The sequence below is a fragment of the Microcaecilia unicolor genome, chromosome 1 (genome assembly GCF_901765095.1).
Source record: "Microcaecilia unicolor chromosome 1, aMicUni1.1, whole genome shotgun sequence".
Classification (NCBI taxonomy): domain Eukaryota; kingdom Metazoa; phylum Chordata; class Amphibia; order Gymnophiona; family Siphonopidae; genus Microcaecilia; species Microcaecilia unicolor.
Window position 1 is genome coordinate 508,862,323 of NC_044031.1, and position 25,693 is coordinate 508,888,015.

Below are 25,693 nucleotides of genomic sequence, written 5' to 3' on the forward strand. Positions count from 1 at the left end.
CCACTCCACTCATTATTTTATAGACATCATATCTCCTCCCAGCTCTCTTTTCTCCAAGCTGAAGAGCCCTAGCCGCTTCAGCCTTTCCTCATAGGGAAGTCGTCCCATCCCCTTTATCATTTTCGTTGCCCTTCTCTGTACCTTTTCTAATTCCACTATATCTTTTTTGAGATGCAATGACCAGAATTGAACACAATATTTGAGGTGCCGTCGCACCATGGAGCGATACAAGGGCATTATAATATCCTCCTTTTTGTTTTCCATTCCTTTCCTAATAATATCTAACGCTCTATTTGCTTTCTTAGCCGCTGCAGCACACTGAGAAGAAGGTTTTAACATATCAACAACGACACCTAGATCCCTTTCTTGATCGGTGACTCCTAATGTGGAACCTTGCATTACATAGCTATAATTCGGGTTTCTCTTTCACACATGCATCACTTTGCACTTACATTAAACGCCATCTGCCATTTAGACGCTCATTCTCTCAGTCTCATTAGGTCCTCTTGTAATTTTTCACAATCCTCTTGTGATATAACAACTTTGAATAACTTTGTGTTGACAGCAAATTCAATTATCTCACTAAGTACTCCCATCTCTAGTTCATTTATAAATACGTTAAAAAGCAGCGGTCCCAGCACAGACCCTGGAGAACCCCACTATCTACCCTTCTCCATTGAGAATACTGACCATTCAACCCTACTTTCTGTTTTCTATCTTTTAACCAGTTTTTAATCCACAATAGGACACTACCTCCTATCCCGTGACTCTCCAATTTCCTCTGGAGTCTTTCATGAGGTACTTTGTCAAACGCCTTTTGAAAATCCAGATACTCAATATCAACCGGCTCACCTTTATCCACATGTTTGTTCACCCCTTCACCACTCACAGCCTGGGGGAAAGAGGGGTGGGAAAGAAGGGAGGGAGGGATTTTATTATTTGAGGCTGTTGTATGTTGAAGTTCAATTTTGTAATTTGTATTGTATACAACAATTTCAACAAACATATAAAAAACAGTGAAAATTATGTTGAGGAAGCAACTGAATTAACTGTAGCAGGAATGAGAGAGCTATCCAACAAGTATGGTCAACTGAGTGGAAAAAAATCTGACACACTAGCACAAGGGGGGCAACATTTGAAAATGGTTTCACATACTCTTAACATTTCTAGTTAATTCTGAACTGTAAGAGAAGTACTCCATATTGGCTTTATATCACCAACTTGTGTGGCTGATTTACTCTGCTTGTCAACAAAGAAACATGGTTAGAAAATGCCATCCTATTGCCTGAAAGATTCTTCATGGAGGTATGCATCGTGACTTACATTTAATATTGACGTTTGCAGTAAATCCTTTTAGATAATTTTGCTTATGCAACAGATCTGATATTAGATATGTGCACATCGATAGAAACCTGTGCTTTAACAGCGGGAGTCTTTACTGGCAAATGTAGCATTGGACGTGATGGTAGAAATGTTGGGGGCCAACAAGTCTTGAAGAGAATGCAGATGTGATGGATTTGAGTCCAAAATAAGACAAAGGATTACTCCACCATTGCAGAATGAAATTTATACTGGCATATATATGACTTTAATGGACTTAGACACAGAAAAGGATTTCCTCTTTAGCAAAGGAATAGGCCATGAAGAGTAGGGGTAAGACTACAAAAGAAAGTAGGTAGGAAACATACCACAATTTTGAGAGGTCCATACTTTTTCTCCTGGGCAGCTAAAGCATTTTTAAAAGGTGTAGGCGTTCTTGGTGTAGTACTTAGCAAGGATCTTCTGATAGTAGGAGTTCTAAAACTAGCACATAAGACAAATGATTAGTATGAATTACCCCTATCTCTCCATCTTCAAGATAAAGGATCAACTGGTATTTAATAATGAAGAATCTCAAGTGTAACTAGTTTAACATGCTACACCAGAATTACTTTCTCTATTTCTTTACACACAGACACACAATGTATCATTATTAAAAGCTGCTGTTGTGCAAATGTCCGTCAATACTTTTTGACCAATTTCTATTGAGCCTAGAATTAAATACAGTATCAGGCTTATTTTCGAAAGACGTCCATATTTCGATCCAAATCGGGAGATGGGCGCCCTTCTCTCATGGGTAACATAGTAACATAGTAGATGACGGCAGAAAAAGACCCGCACGGTCCATCCAGTCTGCCCAACAAGATAAACTCATGTGTATACCTTACCTTGATTTGTACCTGTCTTTTTCAGGGCACAGACCGTATAAGTCTGGCCAGCACTATCCCCTCCTCCCAACCACCAGCCCCACCTCCCACCACCGGCTCTGGCACAGACCGTATAAGTCTGCCCACCACGGTATAATCGAAAGCCAATTTTGGGCATCTCCAACTGCAGTCTGTCGCGGGAACGGACAAAGTTGATGGGGGCGTGTCAGAGGCAGGGGCGTATCTGCGTGGGGCCTCAGGGGCCTGGGCCCCCGCAGATTTTGCCCTGGCCCCCCCTACCGCCATCAACCCTCCCCCGCTGCCGTTCTTACTTTTGCTGGCGGGGGACCCCAACCCCCGCCAGCCGAGGTCTGCTTCCACCTGCCGCTGCCTTCAAAACTTCTTCTTCAGCCGGCGGGGGACCCCAAACCCCCGCCAGCCGCCCCGCGCTGTTTAAAATTCATCTTCGGCCTCCGTGGCCGTGCTGCTGGGATAGGCGGCGCTGTTGAAATCCACTTCGGAGTCTGACGTCGCAGCACGTACAACGTACAACGACGTCAGACTCCGAAGTGGATTTCAACAGCGCCGCCTATCCCAGCAGCACGGCCACGGAGGCCGAAGATGAATTTTAAACAGCGCGGGGCGGCTGGCGGGGGTTTGGGGTCCCCCGCCGGCTGAAGAAGAAGTTTTGAAGGCAGCGGCAGGTGGAAGCAGACCGCGGCTGGCGGGGGTTGGGGTCCCCCGCCAGCAAAAGTAAGAACGGCAGCGGGGGAGGGTTGGCGGCGGGAGGGGGGTGGAGAGACTAAGTTATTGGTGGCGGTGGGGGCTCGGCGGCGGCGGCGGGGGGGGCGCTAAAATGTGCCCCCTCCCTCTGGCTCTGGCCCCCCCTACCGCCGGAGTCCAGATACGCCCCTGGTCAGAGGCGTGGTGAAGGCGGGACTGGGGCGTGTTTATCGGCTGAGGAGAGATGGGCGTGCTCGGCCAATAATGGAAAAAAGAAGGGCGCCAGAAGCGAGAATTTGGGTCACTTTTTCTGGACCCTTTTTTTTTTTACACGAGCAAGTCCCTAAAAAGTGCCCCAACTGCCCAGATGACCACCGGAGGGAATCGGGGATGACCTCCCCTGACTCCCCCAGTGGTCACTAACCCCCTCCCACCAAAAAAAAAAAAAAAAATAGAACTTTAAAAACTTTTTTTGCCAGCCTGTATGCCAGCCTCAAATATCATACCCAGCTCCATCAGAGCAGTATGCAGGTCCCTGGAGCAGTTGTTAGTGGGTGCAGTGGACTTCAGGCAGGTGGACCCAGGCCCATCCCCCCCCCACCTGTTACACTTGGGCTGCTAAATGGGAGCGCTCCAAACCGCCCCCAAAACCCACTGTATCCACATCTAGGTGCCCCCCTTCAGCCATAAGTGCTATGGTAATGGTGTAGAGTTGTGGGCAGTGGGTTTTGGGGGGGGATTTGGGGGGCTCAGCGCCCAAGGTAAGGGAGTTATGGACTTGGGAGGTATTTAGATTTTTTTTTTTTTAATTGTTACAAGTGCCCCCTAGGGTGCCCGGTTGGTGTCCTGGCATGTGAGGGGGACCAGTGCACTACGAATCCTGGTCCCTCCCACGACCAAATGCCTTGGATTTGTTCGTTTTTGAGCTGGGCGCCTTCAGTTTCCATTATCGCTGAAAACCGATACCGCCCAGCTCAAATCCACCCAAATGCGATGCATTTGCCCGGCACAAACCGTATTACTGAAACAAAAGAGGGACACCCATCTTTTTCGAAAATACGGTCTGGCCCGCCCCTTCGCGGACCCATCCACGGAGGTAGACACCCATGGTGATGGGCGTTCACGTTCGATTATACCCCTCCATGTGTATTAGGACTAGTCAAAGTTATTTATCCATGCTAAAACTGTAACAATACTGAGGCAATCACTCATTCTGACAAAAATTTAAAACTATACAAATGTTTCCCTAGGTTGGCTATCTGATCTCTGTTTATTAACATGCTCTAATAGTACCTTAGTAACTAGCCAAAAAGACACCATGGGGAGGCCTCACTGGGTACAGAAAGAGCCAGTCCTCCTTGCAGGGCACCCTATTGCTTCCCTAAAGGAAGAAATTTGGGGGGGGGGGGGGGGGGGGGGGAGAGCTGACATGCATATGGAGTCACACATGCCCCTGCTGTGCCTGAAGGTAGAACTGGAGCCTTCATAAACCATGCAACTGAGGGAAAGAACAGAAGGACCCTGTATGCTACCCCTAAATTATATATCTATATCTATTTATATAATTGTTTTCCTTCAAAGCTGCTATACAGCAGCTGCCAATGCCATTGAAAAGAGGAGTGCTGATCAGGATTATTTTCTCCACAGGGGCCACAGCTTATTCTGAGGATAACCAGCTTCCTTGCTGTACCTGGGATAAGTTGTACCTGAAGCAATGGAGATAGATGCGACTTGCCTAGGATCACAATAAGCCTAATCACACTGACCACCCTTCAACATCTTCAGTCCTTCTGTGACTGTTTTGTGCTTGACTGCTTAAATATTTTAAATTTAAATGCTTTACTTTTGTCTATTAGATTGTAAGCTCTTTGAGCAGGGACTGTCTTTCTTCTGTGTTTGTACAGCGCTGCGTACACTTTGTAGCGCTCTAGAAATGTTAAATAGTAGTAGTAGTATTCACAGCCCAATGTTAAAATTATGAGGCTACCCAGGGTGTTGCTACACTTCAAATATCTCACACTGTAATTAGTTCAGCTTTGCAATACAGCCATTGACAAAGAGATTCCGTGAATGAGGAATCACTGAAACAGAACTGATATCAAGATTTGGGTTTACACACCCTGTTTATGTTTTGTCTCATATTTTTGGCACTTCTGTCTTCTAAACAGATATTATGTATTTTTGAACAAAACGATGTTGGGGCTTTTCACTAAAATGTGTTAAGCAGTTAGTATATGAATTTGCATTCATTTTAGCATACAAATGCGATATCGTACCACAATGGCATAACAGTGTGTACTAATTCAGGTTCAACACATAGTTTGTTATGAAGGAAGAAATGAATGAGTTTTGTGCAGAGAATGTATGCAGACTGTGTATTCAAGTTAGTGTTTGGTAAAGACATTTTCTGTACGGTAACTGTATGGGAACAAACAGGTAGTGCACAGACTATGCACTTAGCATACATTAATCTTTGCATTTAATGTGCAGTAGCTGCAGAACTTAACCACAATTTACTTTTATATATTTGTTTTGAAATCAGTGTGGGGTCACTTTTTGTTTCCTACTTTTGGCTGATCTTTAATAGCATTAGCCAGTTAGTAGTTTCAAGCTTTTCTAAAGAAAGGCAATATACTGCCTATGGAAAGAGTTCTTTATAAATCTGTGATTCCCCAAATCAAGTGGGGGGGGGGGGGGGGGAGTGGCCAAGATGGCAGCACGTTAGTTTGGAGCTCTGCATTGCTTGACATTTCTTGGTCAGTGGACCGTTGTTTCCCCTTTGAACTATGCCTCATACCAAACGTATGGGGTTCTGAAGGCCTAACCCGTGCCGGCCTGAACCTGCTCTCCAGTCCAACAGATGCTTGAGTGCTTTGTCTCCAAACAACCTCAGGATTTACCAAGAGAAGAGGGCCCTGCTGAGTGTTTAGGCGAAGAAGTGTCTTCGGTCCTGGATCAAGATGATTCTCTGTCCCCTCCAGTTCCTGTTATCCCACCATGTCCAGCAGCTGCACACAACCTGGCAAGTATTTTTTTTTTTATTTTTATTTTTGTTACATTTGTACCCCACGCTTTCCCACTCGTGGCAGGCTCAATGCGGCAGGCAATGGAGGGTTAAGTGACTTGCCCAGAGTCACAAGGAGCTGCCTGTGACGGGAATCGAACTCAGTTCCTCAGTTCCCCAGGACCAAAGTCCACCACCCTAACCACTAGGGTTGAAATTGAAAACTACTGTTTCTACAATTATAAATGAAATAGCTGTGATCCAGCGTGAATTAGAACAACTTGAAAATTATAATTGCAGACTGAATTTAGGGGTACTTAATTTTCCTTAGACAGCCAGTTTGGATACTATTGAATACTTCAGAAAATATTTTGTTGAAGTATTAAAATTTCCTTTAAATGTTATGCCTTCTTTTAACAAGATTTACTATTTGCCAAATGATGGTAAAGATAAAATGGGACCCACTGTGGGTCAATAGCCATCAATTTCAGCAGTCTTGGAAGAATCATTTTTAGATGTTCAAGAAAGAGCCACTTTGTTGGTTTCATTCGTGTTTGAGCAAGATTTGAACTCTGTGATGAAGTTGTTCTTTTGTAACTCCAGAATGACTTTTTGAGGTCAAAAAGCTTGTGGTTATATACTGATGTGACTAAGGCAACTCAGGACAGGAAAAAAGAATTCCTTGCAATGCGTGTGGAAACAAGGAATCTGGGAGCTACTTTTTTTTTTTATTAGCATACCCCTGCAAATGTTTACTGCATTATCTGGATGTTAAGTATTGTAGGGGTATTTCCCTGTGTGTCTCACCTTGCTGGTCTTGGCCTGCATAATCCTATGACATAAAGATGGAGTCTGGAACCTATGACCTGCACATCAGTGATTTAGCTAATTCAGCTTGCTGGAAAATCACTAGCAGTCATGTAACACCAAGGACATGCTGAGGGCAAACCAGCTCCCCTTTATCTCCCTGAGAAGCTGAAAGGCTCCTGCAAGCCGGGTGAGAAACAGAAAATGCATACCACAATGTAACAACTTGAAGGTCAAGAACAACGGACCCTTCTTGCCATGCAGTGAGCTGAGGAAGATCCAGATTGGGTTCCTGCAGTCACCGGACTGAGAGGTACTGGGAAAAGCGGGAACAAGGAGAAGTTAGTTAGTCGGAATCCTTGGAAGAAGGTGGAAGCTGGAAAGAAGACCAGAGAGACCTGATAAGGTCCATCATCTTGAACTGTGTATCTGGAGAAAAGTACCGTTTAGTTCAGCTACCTGCAAGGAGTGACCTGTGCCATCCCTGTCTGCTGCAGAGTACCGGTCCTAGCTCTGACTTAAGACTCGCTGCAAACTCAGCTTGAGTCTGTGAAGTATCCTGTGCCAACTCCCGAGAGACTGCCACGGAGGTCAGCCTGGTGAGAGACATGGTGATTTATTTCCTATTAGTCTGGGTTTAGTGAGTGGTAATTACCTGAGCAAAAGACTGGGTATAGTCATACCGTGATCAGGAGATAAGCTGCTAATAACCGTACTACCTCGTAACATAGCTGTAGTGTAATATATAGTAACATATATTAAATGTTTTTTTCCTGGGGCTCTGGGGGGGCTGTTCCAGGGTTTTGGTGGATGCTGCTGGCTGGAAAAGGTTTAAAGTTAGTTTGGAAATTTTTAATAGAGTTAGGTGAAGGAAGTGTGAGATGTTTCTTAAATATGGTTTTATTTTTCAAGAAATAAACCATGATTAGGTGGGGATTGTACTATAAAATGTTCCTTGCTGTTTTGGGTACAAGTCAGGTTAAAATTGACTTTGAAATTCTCTATATAGTAAGTTTTGCATTAACTTCTATGGGGGAAGGGAAACAGCCAAGATTCTAAAACAGATAAGAAAAGAAACCCAGTCTTTAGCTGACAAGCTGATTGGTTGAGGGATGTCAGATGTTCCTCTGGGGGGGGGGGGGTGAGTTGCTAGGGAGACTGGTGAGCAGAGAGAGCAGGGAAGGACTGGGAAAGAAAAACGTATGGTGTGTGTCTGTGTAATGTAAGAGAAAACAGTATATTTTATGAGTTTAAAGTGAAATGTGACATTGAAAAAGGGTACTTTGATATTGAAAGTGAGCTGAGTGTGAAGGGTGTTTCAGAGATAGAACTGGGTTCCAAGAGATAAAAAGTAAGTTACAATTTTGTGGAATGAGAGTCTATATGCTAAGGTATTAAGTGGACACATGGCTGCCTACTCTTTTTAGAATAGGGAAAAACAGTTGAGACACAGGAGTGTGGGAGACTGTGATTTCTGCTGGTAGTTATACTAAGTGAGAGAAACTATAAGTGGGTCTGTGTAAAAGGTGTGTTGTTTGTGAGAGTTCTGAGTTCAGTGCAGGGTTTGGAAGCAGACTGCAGATTAAAGAAAATCCAGCACTGTTTTGTATGAGTGTGCTGCATTCTCAAGATTGAACTGACAGCTATACAGAGTAATGTTATGTATTTGAGTGGAGTTTGTGAGATGGAATGTTGAATCACCATTTGAATATGGAATGGGTTACTGTGTGAGATCTCTGAATGCAGTGCAAAAGCCTTCTTCTGCAATAGTTTATAATAGGGAATTAACAGTGAGAAATAGGCTGTGAAGTGAGTACTCCTTTAACTTATTTTATTTCAGTTAGTGAGTGTGGCCACAGTATTGAGAAATGATTAATTGTCACCAGAGTGGAGTCAGTTCCTGAACAAGTACAGGGAGTTTAAGGTTTTGCTTCCCTGATTATTTTCTTTATAAGTGAGGTTTAGGAAGAAGAGATCGGTGAATTATCCTCTGAAGGGTTCCGGCTGAGCTCCAACGCAAGAAAGACCTCACCTAAATAAACTCAACCACAGCTAAGTGACATTTGCAAAGGGTGTTGAAGGACATATCATTTTTTGTTGGTTTACAACATTTTAAGGGAAAACTAAAGAACAGAACTACATCAAATATAAAAAAAAAATCCATGTTTTCCTGACTTGCCTAAGTGTTCTGGGTTCAAGTGAGATCCCTACACCAACATCCATAATACCCATAAAGACTCAAATTCTGACATCAATAGCAAGGAAAGAGTATTAAAACAAATATCTGATTTTGATTAAAAGACAATTTAAATATTTATTTGAAAAGGTTTTTTTCTGCCTTTTTAGGTGATTTTGTTGAAAGAAACAGAAAAAGTTAAGGGTATACATGTAAAACTACAATTGAATGTTGAATATGTTATTGCAGTTCTATTAAGCCACACACTAATTGTGAATTTGAGTTTATTTGAATGAAAATTTGCTTGCATTTGTATTCAATAAAGTAAAAGATAATTTGCAAATCTGAAGGTGCGGTTCTTCCAGTTCAGGAACAAATCCTAAATTTAGCTTTTTTTCTTCCTTTATTCTTTGAGAGTAAAGGATGAGGTTAGTTTATTTGTTCCACTCCCTCGGCTGTGAGTGTGTGTTCCCTGGATATTCGCCATGACTACAACAATAAGGTATCTGGGAGCACATCACTACAGTCCAGCCGAGAGGGGTGGTAACAGTAGCATTGCCAATTAGTGGGTAATTTTACCTAGTAACCAGTAAGGATCAGAGTGTGTAGTGTGACAATATAGTTTGTAAGTTTAACAGCCCGTATTTTTGTATTCAGCTAAAGCTTTGCCAGAGTTTCTAGATTTGTATCTTATCTATATTTTTCTTATCTATAATAAAGCTAATATATATTTCAGCCTGCTTTCTCAGTTTAATTTCTCTCTATCGGAAGTAAGTGGCATAGGGCCAAATCCAAGGTCCCCCCCCCCCCTCCAGACCGAGTACAGAGTATTTTGCTTGCAGATAGTTCTGTTTGGGGAACCTTGGCCACCGGTGACGCTGGGGGGAGATTTCTCCAATCAGTATCACCTGTGTTATAATCCTACAGTATACCTTTTTTGTTCCAGCCCAATTAAGAGCTTTTTTGGACCTTAAGAAAATTTCTAAAGTTTAACAGAATTTATAGTACTATAACCTGAGGAAAATGGTATGTTAAGCATATACTCATATTATTTGATTCCTATATTCTTTATTTTCTAGGTTTCTTTCCCCACTTACGGAGGTCTAAGAAGAGAGTAGGTTTATTCCTATATTTACTTGTTTGTTACTTTTGTGAAAATTTGCAAAACAAATATATTAAAATAAAAAAACTAGGATTCCCGGGGAGGGGAAGTGACTTCATTAAGTAGTATGGCTGCTTGAGCCATGAGCACTGTCTCACCCCATGGAATAACGTGCGATTTTTAGCAACCCAGAGCCATACGGGGACCATCTTGCTCACCTGTAGATAGTTTTCTAATGGGGACCCAGATAAGATGAGCAGTCAACAGCATCCTATTGAGTTAATTAAGTTTGCCTAAGATGCTGGTTCGGCATTCAGCTGCATGGCAGGCCTGGACCTGGCAGCTGTGCTGCAGACGACTCCCCACCGGGCCTTTTTTAGGACAGGCACTGGGCCGGCAGATGCCATGCTGAGCCCCCTCGGCGAGCTGAAGGACTGGCTCCAAGAAATTAAAACCAGACATTAAAAACGGCGAGATCCACAAGCTGGGCACCGCATTGAGAAGATGGAAATGAGGCTTGAAGAGCACAGAGAGGCCCTGGGATCTTTAGACAAGCAGGTTGTGGATGTCTGCATAGGTGACCAGCAGATCCTTGAAGAACTGGAGGTCTTGGAAAACTGGAGCTGGCACCAGAATCTCTGGTTTTGCAGCCTGCTGGACATTAGCACCTGCGTGGACAGTGTATATCTGGTGCAGCAGATAGCCAGCTCCCTACAATCGGAGGGGCAGACTAAGGTGGATCAAACTACAATTATGCTGGAACGCGCACACAGGGCCCTGGACAGTCCGAGAAACAACCAGCCAAAGGACACTGTGGCCTGTTTCTGTGACTACAAGCTTAAAAAGTACATTCGTAAGACTGCCCCAGCTGGCCAACAACCAGCTCTTACCATGTGGAAGTATACCAGGATCTGGCCAGTGTCACCCTCAAACACTGTTCTGAACTGCGACCCATCACAGCCCGATTACAGGAGCAGGGGATTAAATAAAAATGGAGACATCCCTTTGCGTTCCTTTTCTAAGGATGGCTGTCTACATCAAGTTCATACTTTGGAAGAGACGAAGGGGATTTTCCCTGAGACTGTCCCCATTGCCCACCTTCTATCTGGGCAGTCTTTGTCAATAGTAAAACATCACCCCAAGTGGCAGCGGGTGGCGAAGGGGAATAAGTGCATGCAGCATCGGCATTCTGCCAGCAAGCTTTCTTGATTTTATTTAGTGGGCATGCTCCCGAGCCCGTAAGGGCATACTGAACCTGATAGCCGCTGGTCGACTTGTACATTTGAATTGATTCACTCTGCTGGGCCATGCACCTGAAGTTCTCTGGGATTTGCCCTCCACTGCGTGAAGTCTCCTTCCCTTGTTTTCCCAGGTAAGGACTTCACAGTTTAAGCTTGTCACGAATCTATAGCTACCTGCCTGGGGTTACCCCGTGGCCACTTAGAGGGTCTAACCCCAGTATAGCTCAGGTCCGCCTGCACCTGCCGCTCGTGCTCTACACTAGCACCCTCCTCTCACCGACTGGGTCATCACCACCTCTGGGCGAGTCTCCTGCTCTCAAATTATCCCCAGTTATTTCTAGGTTACTGAAGCCACACTCCCAGTGGTTCCACAGTTCCAAGAAAGCATTCATAGACCTAACACACAAAAAACCAGGATTATCAGTGTAGACAGGCAGAGGCAATAAACAATTGTTTTAAAAATTGAACAGTGTATAAAAAATGTCCAGTCAGCAAACAATAACAGGTAATTGAACTATGGATTAATTATAACATTAACTATACTTTCTAAAAAGTACCTGGGAAGATCAGGACATATAATTGTTCACAGAGCCTCAGCAAAGATCTGTTTCTCTTTTCTTCCGGACTGAAACTGAGGCAAAAGCCAGTACAATTGAAATTAAAAGAGCTCTTGGGCCAATCACAGCCCAATCAACAAGATTTTAAATATATACTGCTTCTTGCTTCCTGTTTATGTTAAACCAAAGAAAAGACCATTCAGTTCTCTGTAACAGCTTTATAGCAAAGAAACACTACCTGCTGGCCAAATAAGAGAAATACACTTCAGGACATAATTCAGGCAGGAAAATATCCAATGCATTTTACAGGTTTAAAACACACTGTTTCTTCACTAGGTCCTATGCTCCACAAACCATTGCTCCCCGTGGTTCTCCCTAAAACTACAGGTCCTTAAGCATCAAAGATGTCATCCTGAAAGAAAATAGAGAAAATCGCATCTAGATGAAGGCAGGCTCAACTGTAAGAAACACATGACAATGTATCACCAGGTCATAACAACAGCCAAAAAACAATATTTTTCTCAACACATAGAACAAGCTGCAAATTCAACCAAGTAGCTATTTAAGATAGTAAACAGCCTACTGCAAAATCCATAACAGAACCAGCCTTCCCAGTCACAACTAACCAGCAATGATTTTGCCACTTAGGCATCAAAATTAAAGGTCTCCATAAGGACCTACAGAAAGTCCCATCAAAGCTCCTACCAGCTACTGAAGAGAGAACACTCCCTCTTCCCCACTATCCACAGCCATCTGGGAATCATTCAACCAGGTCACAGAAGAAGCTCTTGAAAATATACTGAAAGGTCTACAGCATACAACCTGCCCTCTTGATCCCTACCTAGGAAATACTGTACAATGAGTGAGCACAGGCCTCATTGAGGGGCCACTAAAATTGGTAACTCCTCTCTTACGGAAGGTGCAGCTGTCAACAACACTAAAAAGAGCTGTGGTGCACCCCCTAATGAAAAAGAGCTCACTGGACCAGAACAAGCTCAAAAACTACCAACCAGTTTCTAACATTTCTTTCCTGGCAAAACTTATAGAAAGGACAGTCTGCAGTCAACTCAATGACTGGCTAATTAAAAGTAATCTGGCTTCAGACCTAGGTACAGAAGAGAGACATTTCTTGTGTTCCTTCTTAATGATCTGCACAGAAACTGACAGGGGATCTGCCTCAGTACTAGAGTTGCTCGATTTCTCAGCTGCCTTCGACACCATGGATCATAATATCATGCTTACACGACTGGCAGAAATAGGTATCAGTGGCACAGTATTTATTTGGTTAAAATCCTGTCAGATAAACAACAATCAGTTCTGTTCAGCAACAGCACATCATTATCTTGGGCACTGGACTGTGGAGTGCCACAAGGATACATACTGTCTCCCATTTTATTTAATATCTACTTCAAGCCTTTGGCTGAGCTGCTTCAGTCACTGGACACAAAATTCTACATCTATGCTGATGATGTGCAACTACTCATACCCATTGAACACAATCTACCCACAGCTCTGAATAAACCGGCTGCCTGCCTAATCGCAACTCAGAAAAGGGCAAACAACAACAAACTTTTCCTGAACCCAAATAAAACAGAGGTTCTTTGGGTACCAAACACAAGTGGACAAAACCAAACTTCAAAATACCTTTTGTGAAGTATGAACTCCCCTTAAAACCACAGGTGTTAATATGGATCATACCATATCACAGGCTGAACAATAGTCTGTCAGATTGTGTGCTGGACTAGGCCTCAAAAGGTTAAAAAGTGCAAACTGAAAAATGCTTCCAATGGTATATTTATTAACATTTACTGGAAATGGCCCTGTACATAAGTAATGCCACACTGGAAAAAGACCAAGGGTCCATCAAGCCCAGCATCCTGTCCACGACAGCAGCCAATCCAGGCCAAGGGCACCTGGCGAGCTTCCCAAACGTACAAACATTCTGTACATGTTATTCCTGGAATTGTGGATTTTTCCCAAGTCCATTTAGTAGTGGTTTATGGATTTGTCCTTTAGGAAACCGTCTAACCCCTTTTAAAACTCTGCTAAGCTAACCGCCTTCACCACGTTCTCCGGCAACGAATTCCAGAGTTTAATTATGCGTTGGGTGAAGAAAATGTTTCTCCGATTCGTTTTAAATTTACTACACTGTAGTTTCATCGCATTCCCCCTAGTCCTAGTATTTTTGGAAAGCGTGAACAGACGCTTCACATCCACCTGTTCCACTCCACTCATTATTTTCTTGTAAAGGTTTTGCAATATGGCCTAACCAGGAAATAAAAATGGTTTGCAAGCAGTTTTACTAAGGAACCGAAATATGATTTCATTAGAAAATAATTTATAGACCCAGCTAATTTAGGGGAATTTTGATAGTTCAACAGGTGGTAGGCAGTAAACGAAACTTGTGGTAAGAGTAAACAGAACATGTGGTTATGAGGACATTGTCACAAATGAGAATGACTCTAATGACCTTCTGATAGGTGAAATTACAGTAAATGTTAGATTAAGTGATTTCCAGTAACAAAGTGCTGATTATATGAAAATTTAGTAATGCTGACACAAAGATAATTTGATACTAAGCAAATTAGTATTATAATTACATATGGAGAATGAGGACAGAAATAAATATATGACGTTATTGCATGTGATTTTTAGGGTATAACTAACAGCTGTAATCTGTAGAAGTTAGAGAAGTAATACTGTGGATTCACAATTAGCGTTCAGTTTACCGCTCTCTATGAGAAAAAGCTTGTGGACTGTCTTGACTGATTAAATACTGCTTTGATGAACTACCTGAACTGAAATAATCATATGCCAGTGTAACCCTAATTGGTAAGTTTAAATAAAATGCTTCTTCTCATATAAATAACAGCCTTCTGAGTCTGACTCTCCTTATTTTAGTAATTTATAAAGCAGTTTTATTTGTAACAATTATAACAGTGGTGGACACTGTTAGCATTTAGATAATTCTGTGTTTATATTATTTGAAGGAGGTCAGACAAGCTGGAGTCTATACAAAGGTCAGGAATCTTGGGATACCGCTAGATTCATCACTTTGATCCCACAAACTCAAACAACCTTCAAAAACTGTCTATCACCTATGGCAGCTACAAAATCTCTCTCCAAATATTGAAAAGGCGAGTCTGACCACAGTGGTCCATGCCACGATAATATCATGACTAGACTACTATAAAGCCCTGTACACTGGCCAAAACATAGAGAGTTTGTATCAGCTCCAACTAAAGTGGCGTGACCACATTAAATCCTTCCTGCAAAAGCTACACTGGCTACCAGTACCTTACAGGGCTAAATTTAAAACTAACTTTGATTTTCAAAGCCCTCAGACAAAATGGGCCAGAGTTCTTAAAGAATAAGTTAACTTTTTACATATCTTTAAGACCTCTAAGGTCCTTTCAAGGATCATCACTACTATACCCTCATCAAAAGAAATTGTACAACGTGATACCCGCCAGCGAGTCTTCTCAGGAGTACCCCCATGCTCTGGAATTTACTCCCAGAGGAGCTAGGTATAATTTGAGACTACTACTACTTTGGGAAGCAGGTAAAAGCCTGGCTGTTCTCCTAAGCCTTTAATTCGTAGGGTAACTGACTATACACCAATTCTGCACCTGGACTAGCTTGTTACGCATACTGTAACTTAGATCAGTTCCTTACCTCTTGCTTAACTATACAAAGAACTTACCTTGATTTTAGTTAACCATCAAATGATCCCAACTGACTCTGTACCACGCATCTTGTTCCCATCATATATCTGCTCTTGGTCCCTCAGCTATATGGTAAGCCATATTGTAGAAACTATTTAGCATCATATCTATGTTAGTTAAATGTCCCACTGCATGCTTATTAGGTGTATCAATATTATTATGCTAACATTGTATTATATCTCTGGTATTTGAATTCCACTGCTGTTAAATGTGTATATATATTTTTTCTATATTTAATTTCTTTTATTGATTTTCAATTCAAACATAAGAGCTCACAACACAGCAACAAGTTGCATTTTACAAAACATGGCAATACCGGAGCTCACAATGAAGAGGAAACTATCCACAGCTAAGTACAAAGTGAGTGAAAAAAAAGAGAGAAAAGAGGGGGGGGGGGGGGGGGAAGGGAGGGGGGCTGGAGGAAACAAAGCATAGAATAAAGCATACATAGGCCATAAGACACATCTAATTTAGTGCTTAATTCTGTACAGTGCCAAAGTAAGATACAAGTGGTACCCATTTCTCCCTATATAAAACAAAGCGAGATTTCTTTGCGAGGTGTAATTCGAAAATGTGTATATTTTTTATACTGTTTCACAGTAGTTCTATTATTAGGTTTCAAGTTACTGTTTTCAAGTTTACCTCATCTATTGTATTTATGTTTATTCTTGGTTATTTTACTCTTGTTATGCTGTTAACAAAATTGTAAGTTTTATGTTAAACTGTACCTGCAGTGTTGCCTTGGGTGAATCTCTTCATAAAGGCAGTTAATAAATTCCAATAAATATAATAACCCATACCGCGCCTACAGTTAGGTGTGGGCATTTATACCAGGTTTTCATTGGTGTAAATGACTGCACCTAAATTGTAGTGAAGTGGACAGCACTACACATATACTGTAAACTGCACCTAATTTTAGGCATGGTTTATATAATATTCATAGCTTCAGTTTCCATTGGTGCCAATTTTTTCGACGTCAAATCTAGAATCTAATCCACTATGTATAACTTAATAGTTTTTCTTTCTACTTATAGTAAGTCATATTTGAGAAAAAAAATTCAAGTTACATTTTCCAGGTTGGAAGGAGGACCTATACAGACAGGAGGCCTTTTTACTAACTTGCGGTAAGCACTAATGCACGTTTGCTCCAGGTTATAATGCACTATCGTGGGGCATGCTCAGGCGTCCCATGATAGGTTTAGAATCAGAGCGTGCTACCCATGCACTAAAACAGAACATTTATTTTTTAGCGCTGGGGTGTTTGGGGGTGGAGAGTGGGCGTGGCTATGCTAATCGGTTTGCACATTGTTATGTGCTGTTTAGTGCGTTAGCCCTTAATGCCTACAAAATAGGTGGTGGTAAGGGCTTACGTGCTAATGGGGAAATTACTGAAAGTGCTAACGGTAGACTCAGCGTGTGGGAAAGACCCACGTTGGGGATACCGCAGGTCACTTTTTAGCGCTGCTTGGTAAAAGGACCCCACAGATATTATCAACTTTTTACCTATTAGGCGGCAAAATTATGGAATGGTTTAACTTCGGAGTTATGATTAATGTCTACCTGTATGTTATTTTAAAAATACTTAAAAGCATTATTTCAGGAATTTGTTATATCTTAGTGTAAGAAATATTGGCTTGTAATGTTAATCTGTTGCAGGGCCTAGGAATGCCTATCTTCTTGTTTGCATCTTGTACTGAACTAAAAAAGGTATGTGGCACATAAGAAATGTATTAAATTCAGTAGAGGTTTCCAAATACAAAAAAAAAGAGAGGGAAAAAAGAATAGTCCTGCCAGCTTCTGCACTTCAGGGGAAAGGGTTCAGAAAGAGCCCCATTGATCATTTCTATGACCATTGGTTCCGTATTATCACGTTCACCTCTTTCAACAGGAAGTGATGTCTTAAGTTCCTCCTGACAATACCTCCCCCCATCCAGGGAAGTGTGGCAGAAAATCCAATAGGCTCCTCCACCCTTTTAACAGGAGATAACCATGTAGCATTCCCTCATTCTCAACAGGAGGCGCTAGGGAACCTGAAGTTTTCCACAAGAAAATAATCCATAGGAAAGTTCTCTTTCAAGTGCTTTATTTCTCTTTCAAATAGAATGAGCAAGGCTCCCCTTTAACTCAGGATGAATAATCATAAGAGACTGGTTATTTCGTCCAACATCCCCCCTTCTGAAACCTTCCCCGGTAGTAGGTCACAGTTCTGTTACCCTCCTTGTGCCGCCTGATGCTCTGTCTAGAGAATACCATTTGACAAACAGGCTTCCTAGGATATGCAAATTAACCACAGAAGGTAAATCTTCTCTCACATACAATACTTTAATTACTCTGAAAGGGTATTCTTCTTACACCAAGCACTTTAGCAAGCACTCTTGAACTGAGTCTTCCACTGGGGAACGTGTGGGTCAGTTATACTATACTTAGGGTTACCATTTGTCCGGATTTCCCCGGACATGTCCTCTTTTTGAGGGCGCTGTCGGGAGTCCGGGCGGATTTCTTCGTTTGCTGGCTTTGTCCGGGTTTTCTACGAGTCCTCCGCTCCTCCTCCTGACTTTCAGTCTCCTCCCTTCGTCCGACGTGCAGCGTCCGTGCGTGATGACGTACACGCCCCAATCAGCTGATTAGTTGATCGATCCGCCCTCCCGTTCTCAGTCCTCCTGCACGTACACGAGAACTAGTAGTGCCTGCTGCAGCCACGAGGTAAATTTGTTTTTTGTCCGAGTTGTGTGGGTCTGGGTGAGGGTCGGACGGACTGAGCCACTTTCTTGATGTAGCTGCTAGTGCTACTTCACTTAGTTGGCAGGCTGCTGCCTGCCATGCAGTCGCGGTAGTGTGGGGATTCGGGGAAGTAATAAAACCGGAGATAGTAGTTGTTCAAGTTAAAGTACAAGAAAACTGTGGCCCGTCTGGGGGGGGGGGGGGAGACCAGAATGGAACTGGCTGGGTAATTCAATTGGTATCTCTCTCCCTGTTGGTTAAAAATAAATCCTCCTGTTCTCGATTTTCATTTGGATTGGAACAAAGGTGCACAAATGTCCGGCAGCTTCTCTGTGCTATCTTTTTCAACTCTCCAGGGCTTCCTTACCGTTCCTCTCCTACCTCATCTATCTGTACAAGTGGTATCCTCCGTCCCTATCATGCTGGCTGGGTTTTTTTTCTTTTTCTGTGAAACGTTTTATTGCCCAATGTTGTTTCTCTTAAAAGTGCCCCCGGCCATGCGGAACTAATCATCTTGTTGTGGGTTGCAGGGTGACTTGTTATTCTGTGAGTGTCTCCAGCTCCATTGAAGTCTTGAATAGGGGGCGGGGCAAGGGGCGGGGCATGGGCGGGGTGGGGGCGGGGAAGAGGTGTGTCAATGGGTGGGGCATGTGTCCTCTTTTTTCTTAGGGCAAATATGGTAACCCTAACTATACTCAGCCAGCTTCCCAGGATATGCAAATTAACCATTCTAAATGCAAATCCAATCATTAGCTTCTGCTAACCACTCTGTAGGGGTTACTCTTCTTTCCACAAACAATTCATTACACTCTATTCAATTGAGCCCTCCACTGGGAGACGAGGGTCTCAGGTAAAAACAGCCACCACCCCTTGGACAGGACTTTATTTCACCTTAACTTTACAATCCTGTCCTCCACCCCTCTTATTTCAAGGCTCACAGTGTTCCCTCCACACTGTGGTTAAATCAAAGTTCCTTATCCTTCCCATTATTTACTTATACACCTAATTCCTCCTCTGTTCAATTTACTTATCCGTTAACCCCACTAATAGTACTTTTACTACAAATTGTATGTTCTTCTTACGACTTGAAATTCTTCTTATTGTTACTATATAAGTCGCATTTGAGCCTGCCATGTGTGGGAAAGCGCGGGGTACAAATGTAATAAATAAATAAAATTATGCTGGAGATAGAGATATACTGAAGGTGGAAGGACATGAACACAAGGTCACTGCCTTCTTTCAGTGTTCTCTATCTCACCTGCTGGTAGACGGATACAACCCACCAGTTCCTGGATTCATCTGCTGCTGAAGCTAAGGAAATAAGGTTAATACCTGTGTAAATATTTAAGCACTTTTATTTTAAAGTTATTTCCACAGAAGAAGTTTTCAATATTAAGATCCTGTATCATACAAAGGTCTGGCCCAATTATTTTCCAGTTCTTACCCTGCATTTTCCTTTTGATCTTTGGGTGTTACTTCCTTGTGAAGAGGTGTTGTAATGAGGACTTTCTGCCCACAGATTGGAGTGGATGTAAATGCAGGATTTTCAAGGTTAAACTGCTCATTTCCAGAACAAGTGTTGAAAAACTATATATTAAACAAAAAATACAAAGACTAAGCCTATAGGTCACAACTTTACAGTTCATGCTGAAGACATAACAATCCAACAAATATTCCACTGGAAATAAGAATTTTTACTTCTGTTATACCTATTAGTTATGTTTAAGCATATGCACTACCCTGGTCAGAAATCTACATCTCCATGCTAATTACAGTGACTGCAACAATTTGTGAAAACACAACTCCTATCTCTGAAAAAAATTAAGCAATGAATGTGTAGAGTTTGCTTGCAAATAAGAAGAAACACAAACCTCAAACATACAACCAGAGTACTGAGCAGTGAGAAATTACTATGCTACATGGAACTAGAACCTGTGACTATAGCAATATAATCTTGGTAATTAGTGTAAGACTTGATTGTATATCCTCAAAGCTAGTCTAGTTTTGTCCTAGTATGTTGTATTTATTTTTTTCTGTTAAAAGATGATCAATTATATCATCTCCTTTTAAAATAATTTAAAAATACTCCTTTTATAATCATTAAATCATTTATGTTTATATGGATCTTTGTTATTTCTCTGCAGAGTTCTTATAAAGATCAGCATAGCAGCACTGTGAATTACTAAACTATTTCCTCCATTATGAATTTAAGTAGAAGCCGCTTTCTGGAAAACATTAAGCATGATACTCTTCCACAAAAAATATATCTTAACCCAAGAAACACGATTAGGGATGGACCAACAGTTCACATAGTTTATGTTGTGGTGCTTCAAACATTCATTAAGTGTGCTGTCCAATGGGACCAAGAGGACTAGAGTCCAACTGTTCACCCTCTAGTTTCCTTGCCTCTGATCTTCCCCTCTCTGATCACCATCTTATAACTTTCACACTTAAATCTCCTCCCTCCCAGTCCCGTCCTATCTTATCTAATTTATCTAGGAATCTTCACGATATTGACCCTTCATCTCTATCCTCCCGTGTTTCAAACCTCCTCTCTACTGTGGCACCATCCACGTCTGTCAACGAGGCTGTTTCTTCTTACAACAATACTCTATCCTCTGCCTTAGACACTCTTGCACCTTTGATGACCCGCCCTAAAAGGCGTACAAAACCCCAACCTTGGCTGACTTCTAATATCCGCTACCTACGTTCCTGTACCTGCTCCACCGAACGCCTCTGGCGGAAATCTCGGGCCCTTGCTGATTTCTTACACTTTAAGTTCATGCTGACCTCCTTCCAATCTGCTCTTTTACGCGCCAAACAGGATTATTATATCCAACTGACCAACTCTCTTGGTTCTAACCCTCGACTTCTCTTCACGACATTGAACTCTCTCCTCAAGGTGCCCCCTCCCACAACTTCCCCTTCATTATCTCCTCAGACCCTTGCTGAATTCTTTCACGACAAGGTTCAAAAGATAAACCTTGCATTCTCTACCTCGCCACCTCTCCCTCCACTAGTCCGTTCCCCTCTCTCTCCTCCCCCTCATTCCCTTTCCACCTTTCCTGAAGTAACTATTGAGGAAACTACACTTCTCCTTTCTTCCTCAAAATGTACCACCTGTTCCTCTGATCCCATTCCCACCCACCTTCTTAATGCCATCTTCTCCTGCTTTTATTCCTTTTATCTGTCACATTCTCAACCTCTCACTTTCCACTGCGACTGTCCCTGCTGCCTTTAAACATGCTGTGGTCACACCTCTCCTTAAGAAGCCTTCACTCGACCCTACTTGTCCCTCTAATTACCGACCCATCTCCCTCCTTCCCTTTCTCTCCAAATTACTTGAGCGTGCTGTTCACCACCGCTGCCTTGATTTTCTGTCCTCACATGCTATTCTTGACCCACTACAATCTGGTTTTCGCCCTCTCCACTCAACCGAAACTGCACTTACTAAAGTCTCCAATGACCTATTACTGGCTAAATCCAGAGGTCTCTATTCCATCCTCATTCTTCTTGATCTTTCCGCTGCTTTTGACACTGTCGATCACAGCATACTCCTTGATACCCTGTCCTCACTTGGATTCCAGGGCTCTGTCCTTTCCTGGTTCTCTTCCTACCTCTCCCTCCGCAGCTTCAGTGTTCACTCTGGTGGAACCTCTTCTACTTCTATCCCTCTGCCTGTCGGCGTACCTCAGGGTTCTGTTCTTGGTCCCCTCCTTTTTTCTATCTACACTTCTTCCCTTGGTTCATTAATCTCATCCCATGGCTTTTCCTACCATCTCTATGCTGATGACTCCCAAATCTACCTTTCTACCCCTGATATCTCACCTTGCATCCAAACCAAAGTTTCAGCGTGCTTGTCTGACATTGCTGTCTGGATGTCTCAACGCCACCTGAAATTAAACATGACCAAAACCGAGCTTCTCATTTCCCCCCCCCCCCCCAAACCCACCTCCCCACTCCCCCCGTTTTCTATTTCTGTTGATGGCTCTCTCATTCTCCCTGTCTCCTCAGCTCGAAACCTTGGGGTCATCTTTGACTCTTCTCTCTCCTTCTCTGCTCATATCCAGCAGATCGCCAAGACCTGTCGTTTCTTTCTTTACAAAATCCGTAAAATCCGCCCCTTTCTTTCCGAGCACTCTACCAAAACCCTCATCCACACCCTTGTCACCTCTCGTTTCGACTACTGCAATCTGCTTCTTGCTGGCCTCCCATTTAGTCACCTCTCCCCTCTCCAATTGGTTCAAAACTCTGCTGCCCGTCTCGTCTTCCGCCAGGGTCACTTTACTCATACTACCCCTCTCCTCAAGTCGCTTCACTGGCTCCCTATCCGTTTTCGTATCCTGTTCAAACTTCTTCTACTAACCTATAAATGTACTCACTCTGCTGCTCCCCAGTATTTCTCCACACTCGTCCTTCCCTACGGCCCTTCCCGTGCACTCCGCTCCATGGATAAATCCTTCTTATCTGTTCCCTTCTCCACTACTGCCAACTCCAAACTTCGTGTCTTCTGTCTCGCTGCACCCTACACCTGGAATAAACTTCCTGAGCCCCTACGTCTTGCCCCATCCTTGGCCACCTTTAAATCTAGACTGAAAGCCCACCGCTTTAACATTGCTTTTGACTCGTAACCACTTGTAACCACTCGCCTCCACCTACCCTCCTCTCCTCCTTCCTGTACACATTAATTGATTTGATTACTTTATTTTTTTGTCTATTAGATTGTAAGCTCTTTGAGCAGGGACTGTCTTTCTTCTATGTTTGTGCAGCGCTGCGTACGCTTTGTAGCGCTATAGAAATGCTAAATAGTAGTAGTAGTAGTAGCCATAGCGGTAACATGTTTTGAGCATGGGAAGGGACAAGTACTGTGACATTCCCTGCAAGCCAAATATAAGCACTAAAGGATAGTTTCAAAAGTGAAATTTCAGAAAGTCTGTATGAAATAGCTGTAGACAAAGGCATTTTTGAATCTCAACTATGTACAATCCTGGAAACCACACCTTGAAAAAGATATAAAGAAGATGGAATCAGTTGGTTCAGAGGGCAGCATATAAAGCATATGGAAGATACAGATCTCAAAATACATACTTTAGAAGAAAAGTGAGAGGGGAAATGGACATTTAAATACCACCATGGCATAAATACACAAGAAGTTGGCCTCTATCAATTAAAAGAAAGCTCTTGAACAAGGGTCAAAGGCTGAAAATGAAAGGAAACAGACAAAAGTAATCTAAGGAAATATTTCTTTATTGAAAGAGTGGCAGAGGCATGGGATGACCTCACAGAGCAAGTGGTAAAGTGAATTCAGACTGTATCTGAATTCAAGAAAGCATGAGAGAAACACAGTGGATCTCTAAAGGAGAGGAAGATATTTGTCGAGCTTATTACGGATGGGCAGTGTTTTTGGGGCCCTTTACTAAGCTAACTGGTTAGTGCAGAAAAAGAATGTGAGCCCTTACTGCCTACAAAATGGGTGAAGGTAAGTGCATGATGATAGTTTTATTTTAATGGCTGCACGCTAAGGGAAACATTAGCGCATGGCCATTAATACAGAAAACAGAAAATGCCCATTTTTAATGCCACATACAAATAACCTTAGCGTGCAGGAAAATCCCATGCAAGGGCACGCTAAGGCCACTTTTTTGACACAACTTAGTAAAAGGACCACTTTTTCCTTCCGGATTCTATATATTGTGTGCTCAAATCCGGTCATATTCTGGATTTGTGCATACAACTTAATTAGCTTAACAAGACAATCAATACTGATAATTTAACTTAAGCAATTATTGACACTAATTGGCATTAGCTGGAATTTACATGCACAGATTTCTAAGCATGTTCTATAAAGTGATGCGCGTAAATTCTAAGACATGGATCTGAAAAGGAGGCATGGCCATGGGAAAGAAGGTAGTGGGCTTTCCTAGAATTTATGCACACTGTTAGAATATGCTCATTCCGCCAGTAATTTAGGCATCTGCGTTTATATTAGGTTTTCATTAGAGTAAATGGCTGCGACTAAATATAGTCACAGAAAATGGGTGATGGGTATATTATGTAAATTATGCCTAGATTTAGGCAAATTCTATAAACCACACCTAAATTTATAGAATATGCCTACGCATATTTTCTCTCAGCGCTGATTTTTAAGGCATGATATATAGAATCTAGCCCTATGTGCCATCTTTTACCAATTTCAGTGTTTCTTGCAGATCTTTCTGCAAACTTATTCTTTCATTGCTCCCAAGGCTTATGAAATGCCTAAATCTCCCAAACAGAGAACTATTTCAGCTCTATAGTCCAAATAAGTGAATAGCCCCTCCATCCCCCCCCCCCCAAAAAAAAATTTGAAACTAAAATTTTGGAAAAAATTGTGCTTTCAAAACAAAACATTACTTGTAGAAATCAAGTATCTCATCTTTCTCTTCCTATAATACAACAGCTCCCTCTTTGCAGATTCACACTAGTTTGAATGCCTGATAGGAAATCAGTTCAGAAAGTTGCATAACTACTGTCCACAATTAACAAGATGATGGCAAGATGACTGACAAGAAACTGGGCAAGTTAAGAAGGCTCATTAACAGTTATAGCTCAAAAGACTGAAAAATAAAATTCAGCACTCCTACAAATTCATAATGGAAAAATAGGTTGACTTCACATTATCACCCTACCCAAAAAAAGCAACGGATTTTCTTTCTGAATGATTGCCAAGCTAGTTGCAATTTACGCTTAACAATAAGCTCCTTATTAGTGGGACATATAGTGCCCTTGGTCCAGCTCCAAAGGACAGCAAACAACTCAGTGGAGATCCTTGGCTTCATCATTTTGGAAATAAAGTATTCATACTGACTGCATCTCACAAAGCTGGGCCACTTTTTCCGAGAACTGTGCGTTTACCTTCTCCAGGATTGCTCTGCTGAGGTACACTCTCACAGTTTGAAATAAAAGAAAGGAAAAAGAGCACACACATTGCTGTACCAATGCAAGACCATTTTGAATGGAAAGCCAAAAATCTTTGATTCAGTTCATAGCAAGAGGGATTTCTGAGGTCCACATCTGAAAGTGATAGTGCTCTTTCTGAATAAGCTTACTCCCTAGCTTTGTGATAAGAATAATGCCAGTATTCACCTGTGGTCAGCACAGCTCCTGGTGTCTTTTTTTAATGTTTTTTATTTACTAGTATTCTTCACGTTTCTGCTTACTTATAATCCACATGTACCAGATATATTATTTCTCTGTGTTTGGGTTGATGTTTGATTTATTTTTATTATGTTTCTGGGCTTTCTTATAGTATCTGTGTACGTAGTGGGCCCTGCAGAATGTGTCCTATGTTGACTTGCAAATCCCATAGTCTTTGGTTACTGCTTATGACCTTGCAACATAGTATGTTGAAGGCTCATGAGCAGTGTGTTGGCAACAAGTCACCAGCAAGCTGCTCTCCTGTGTAGTCTAGG

The 25,693-nt window shown here is 42.2% G+C and overlaps 1 protein-coding gene across 3 annotated transcripts in view; it reads right to left on the bottom strand.

The window, feature by feature from the left end:
• The window catches only part of MYBL1 (MYB proto-oncogene like 1), a 300,163-nt gene that overhangs the window by 39,130 nt on the left and 235,340 nt on the right, over nucleotides 1-25,693 (bottom strand). For all 3 annotated transcript variants that reach the window (XM_030190161.1, XM_030190160.1, XM_030190159.1), the window contains exons 11-12: nucleotides 19,687-19,829; nucleotides 1,689-1,803 (exon numbers count right to left, since the gene is read on the bottom strand). In XM_030190161.1, coding sequence (XP_030046021.1) covers nucleotides 1,689-1,803; nucleotides 19,687-19,829 — 258 coding nt within the window. The remainder of the gene's footprint in view (nucleotides 1-1,688; nucleotides 1,804-19,686; nucleotides 19,830-25,693) is intronic.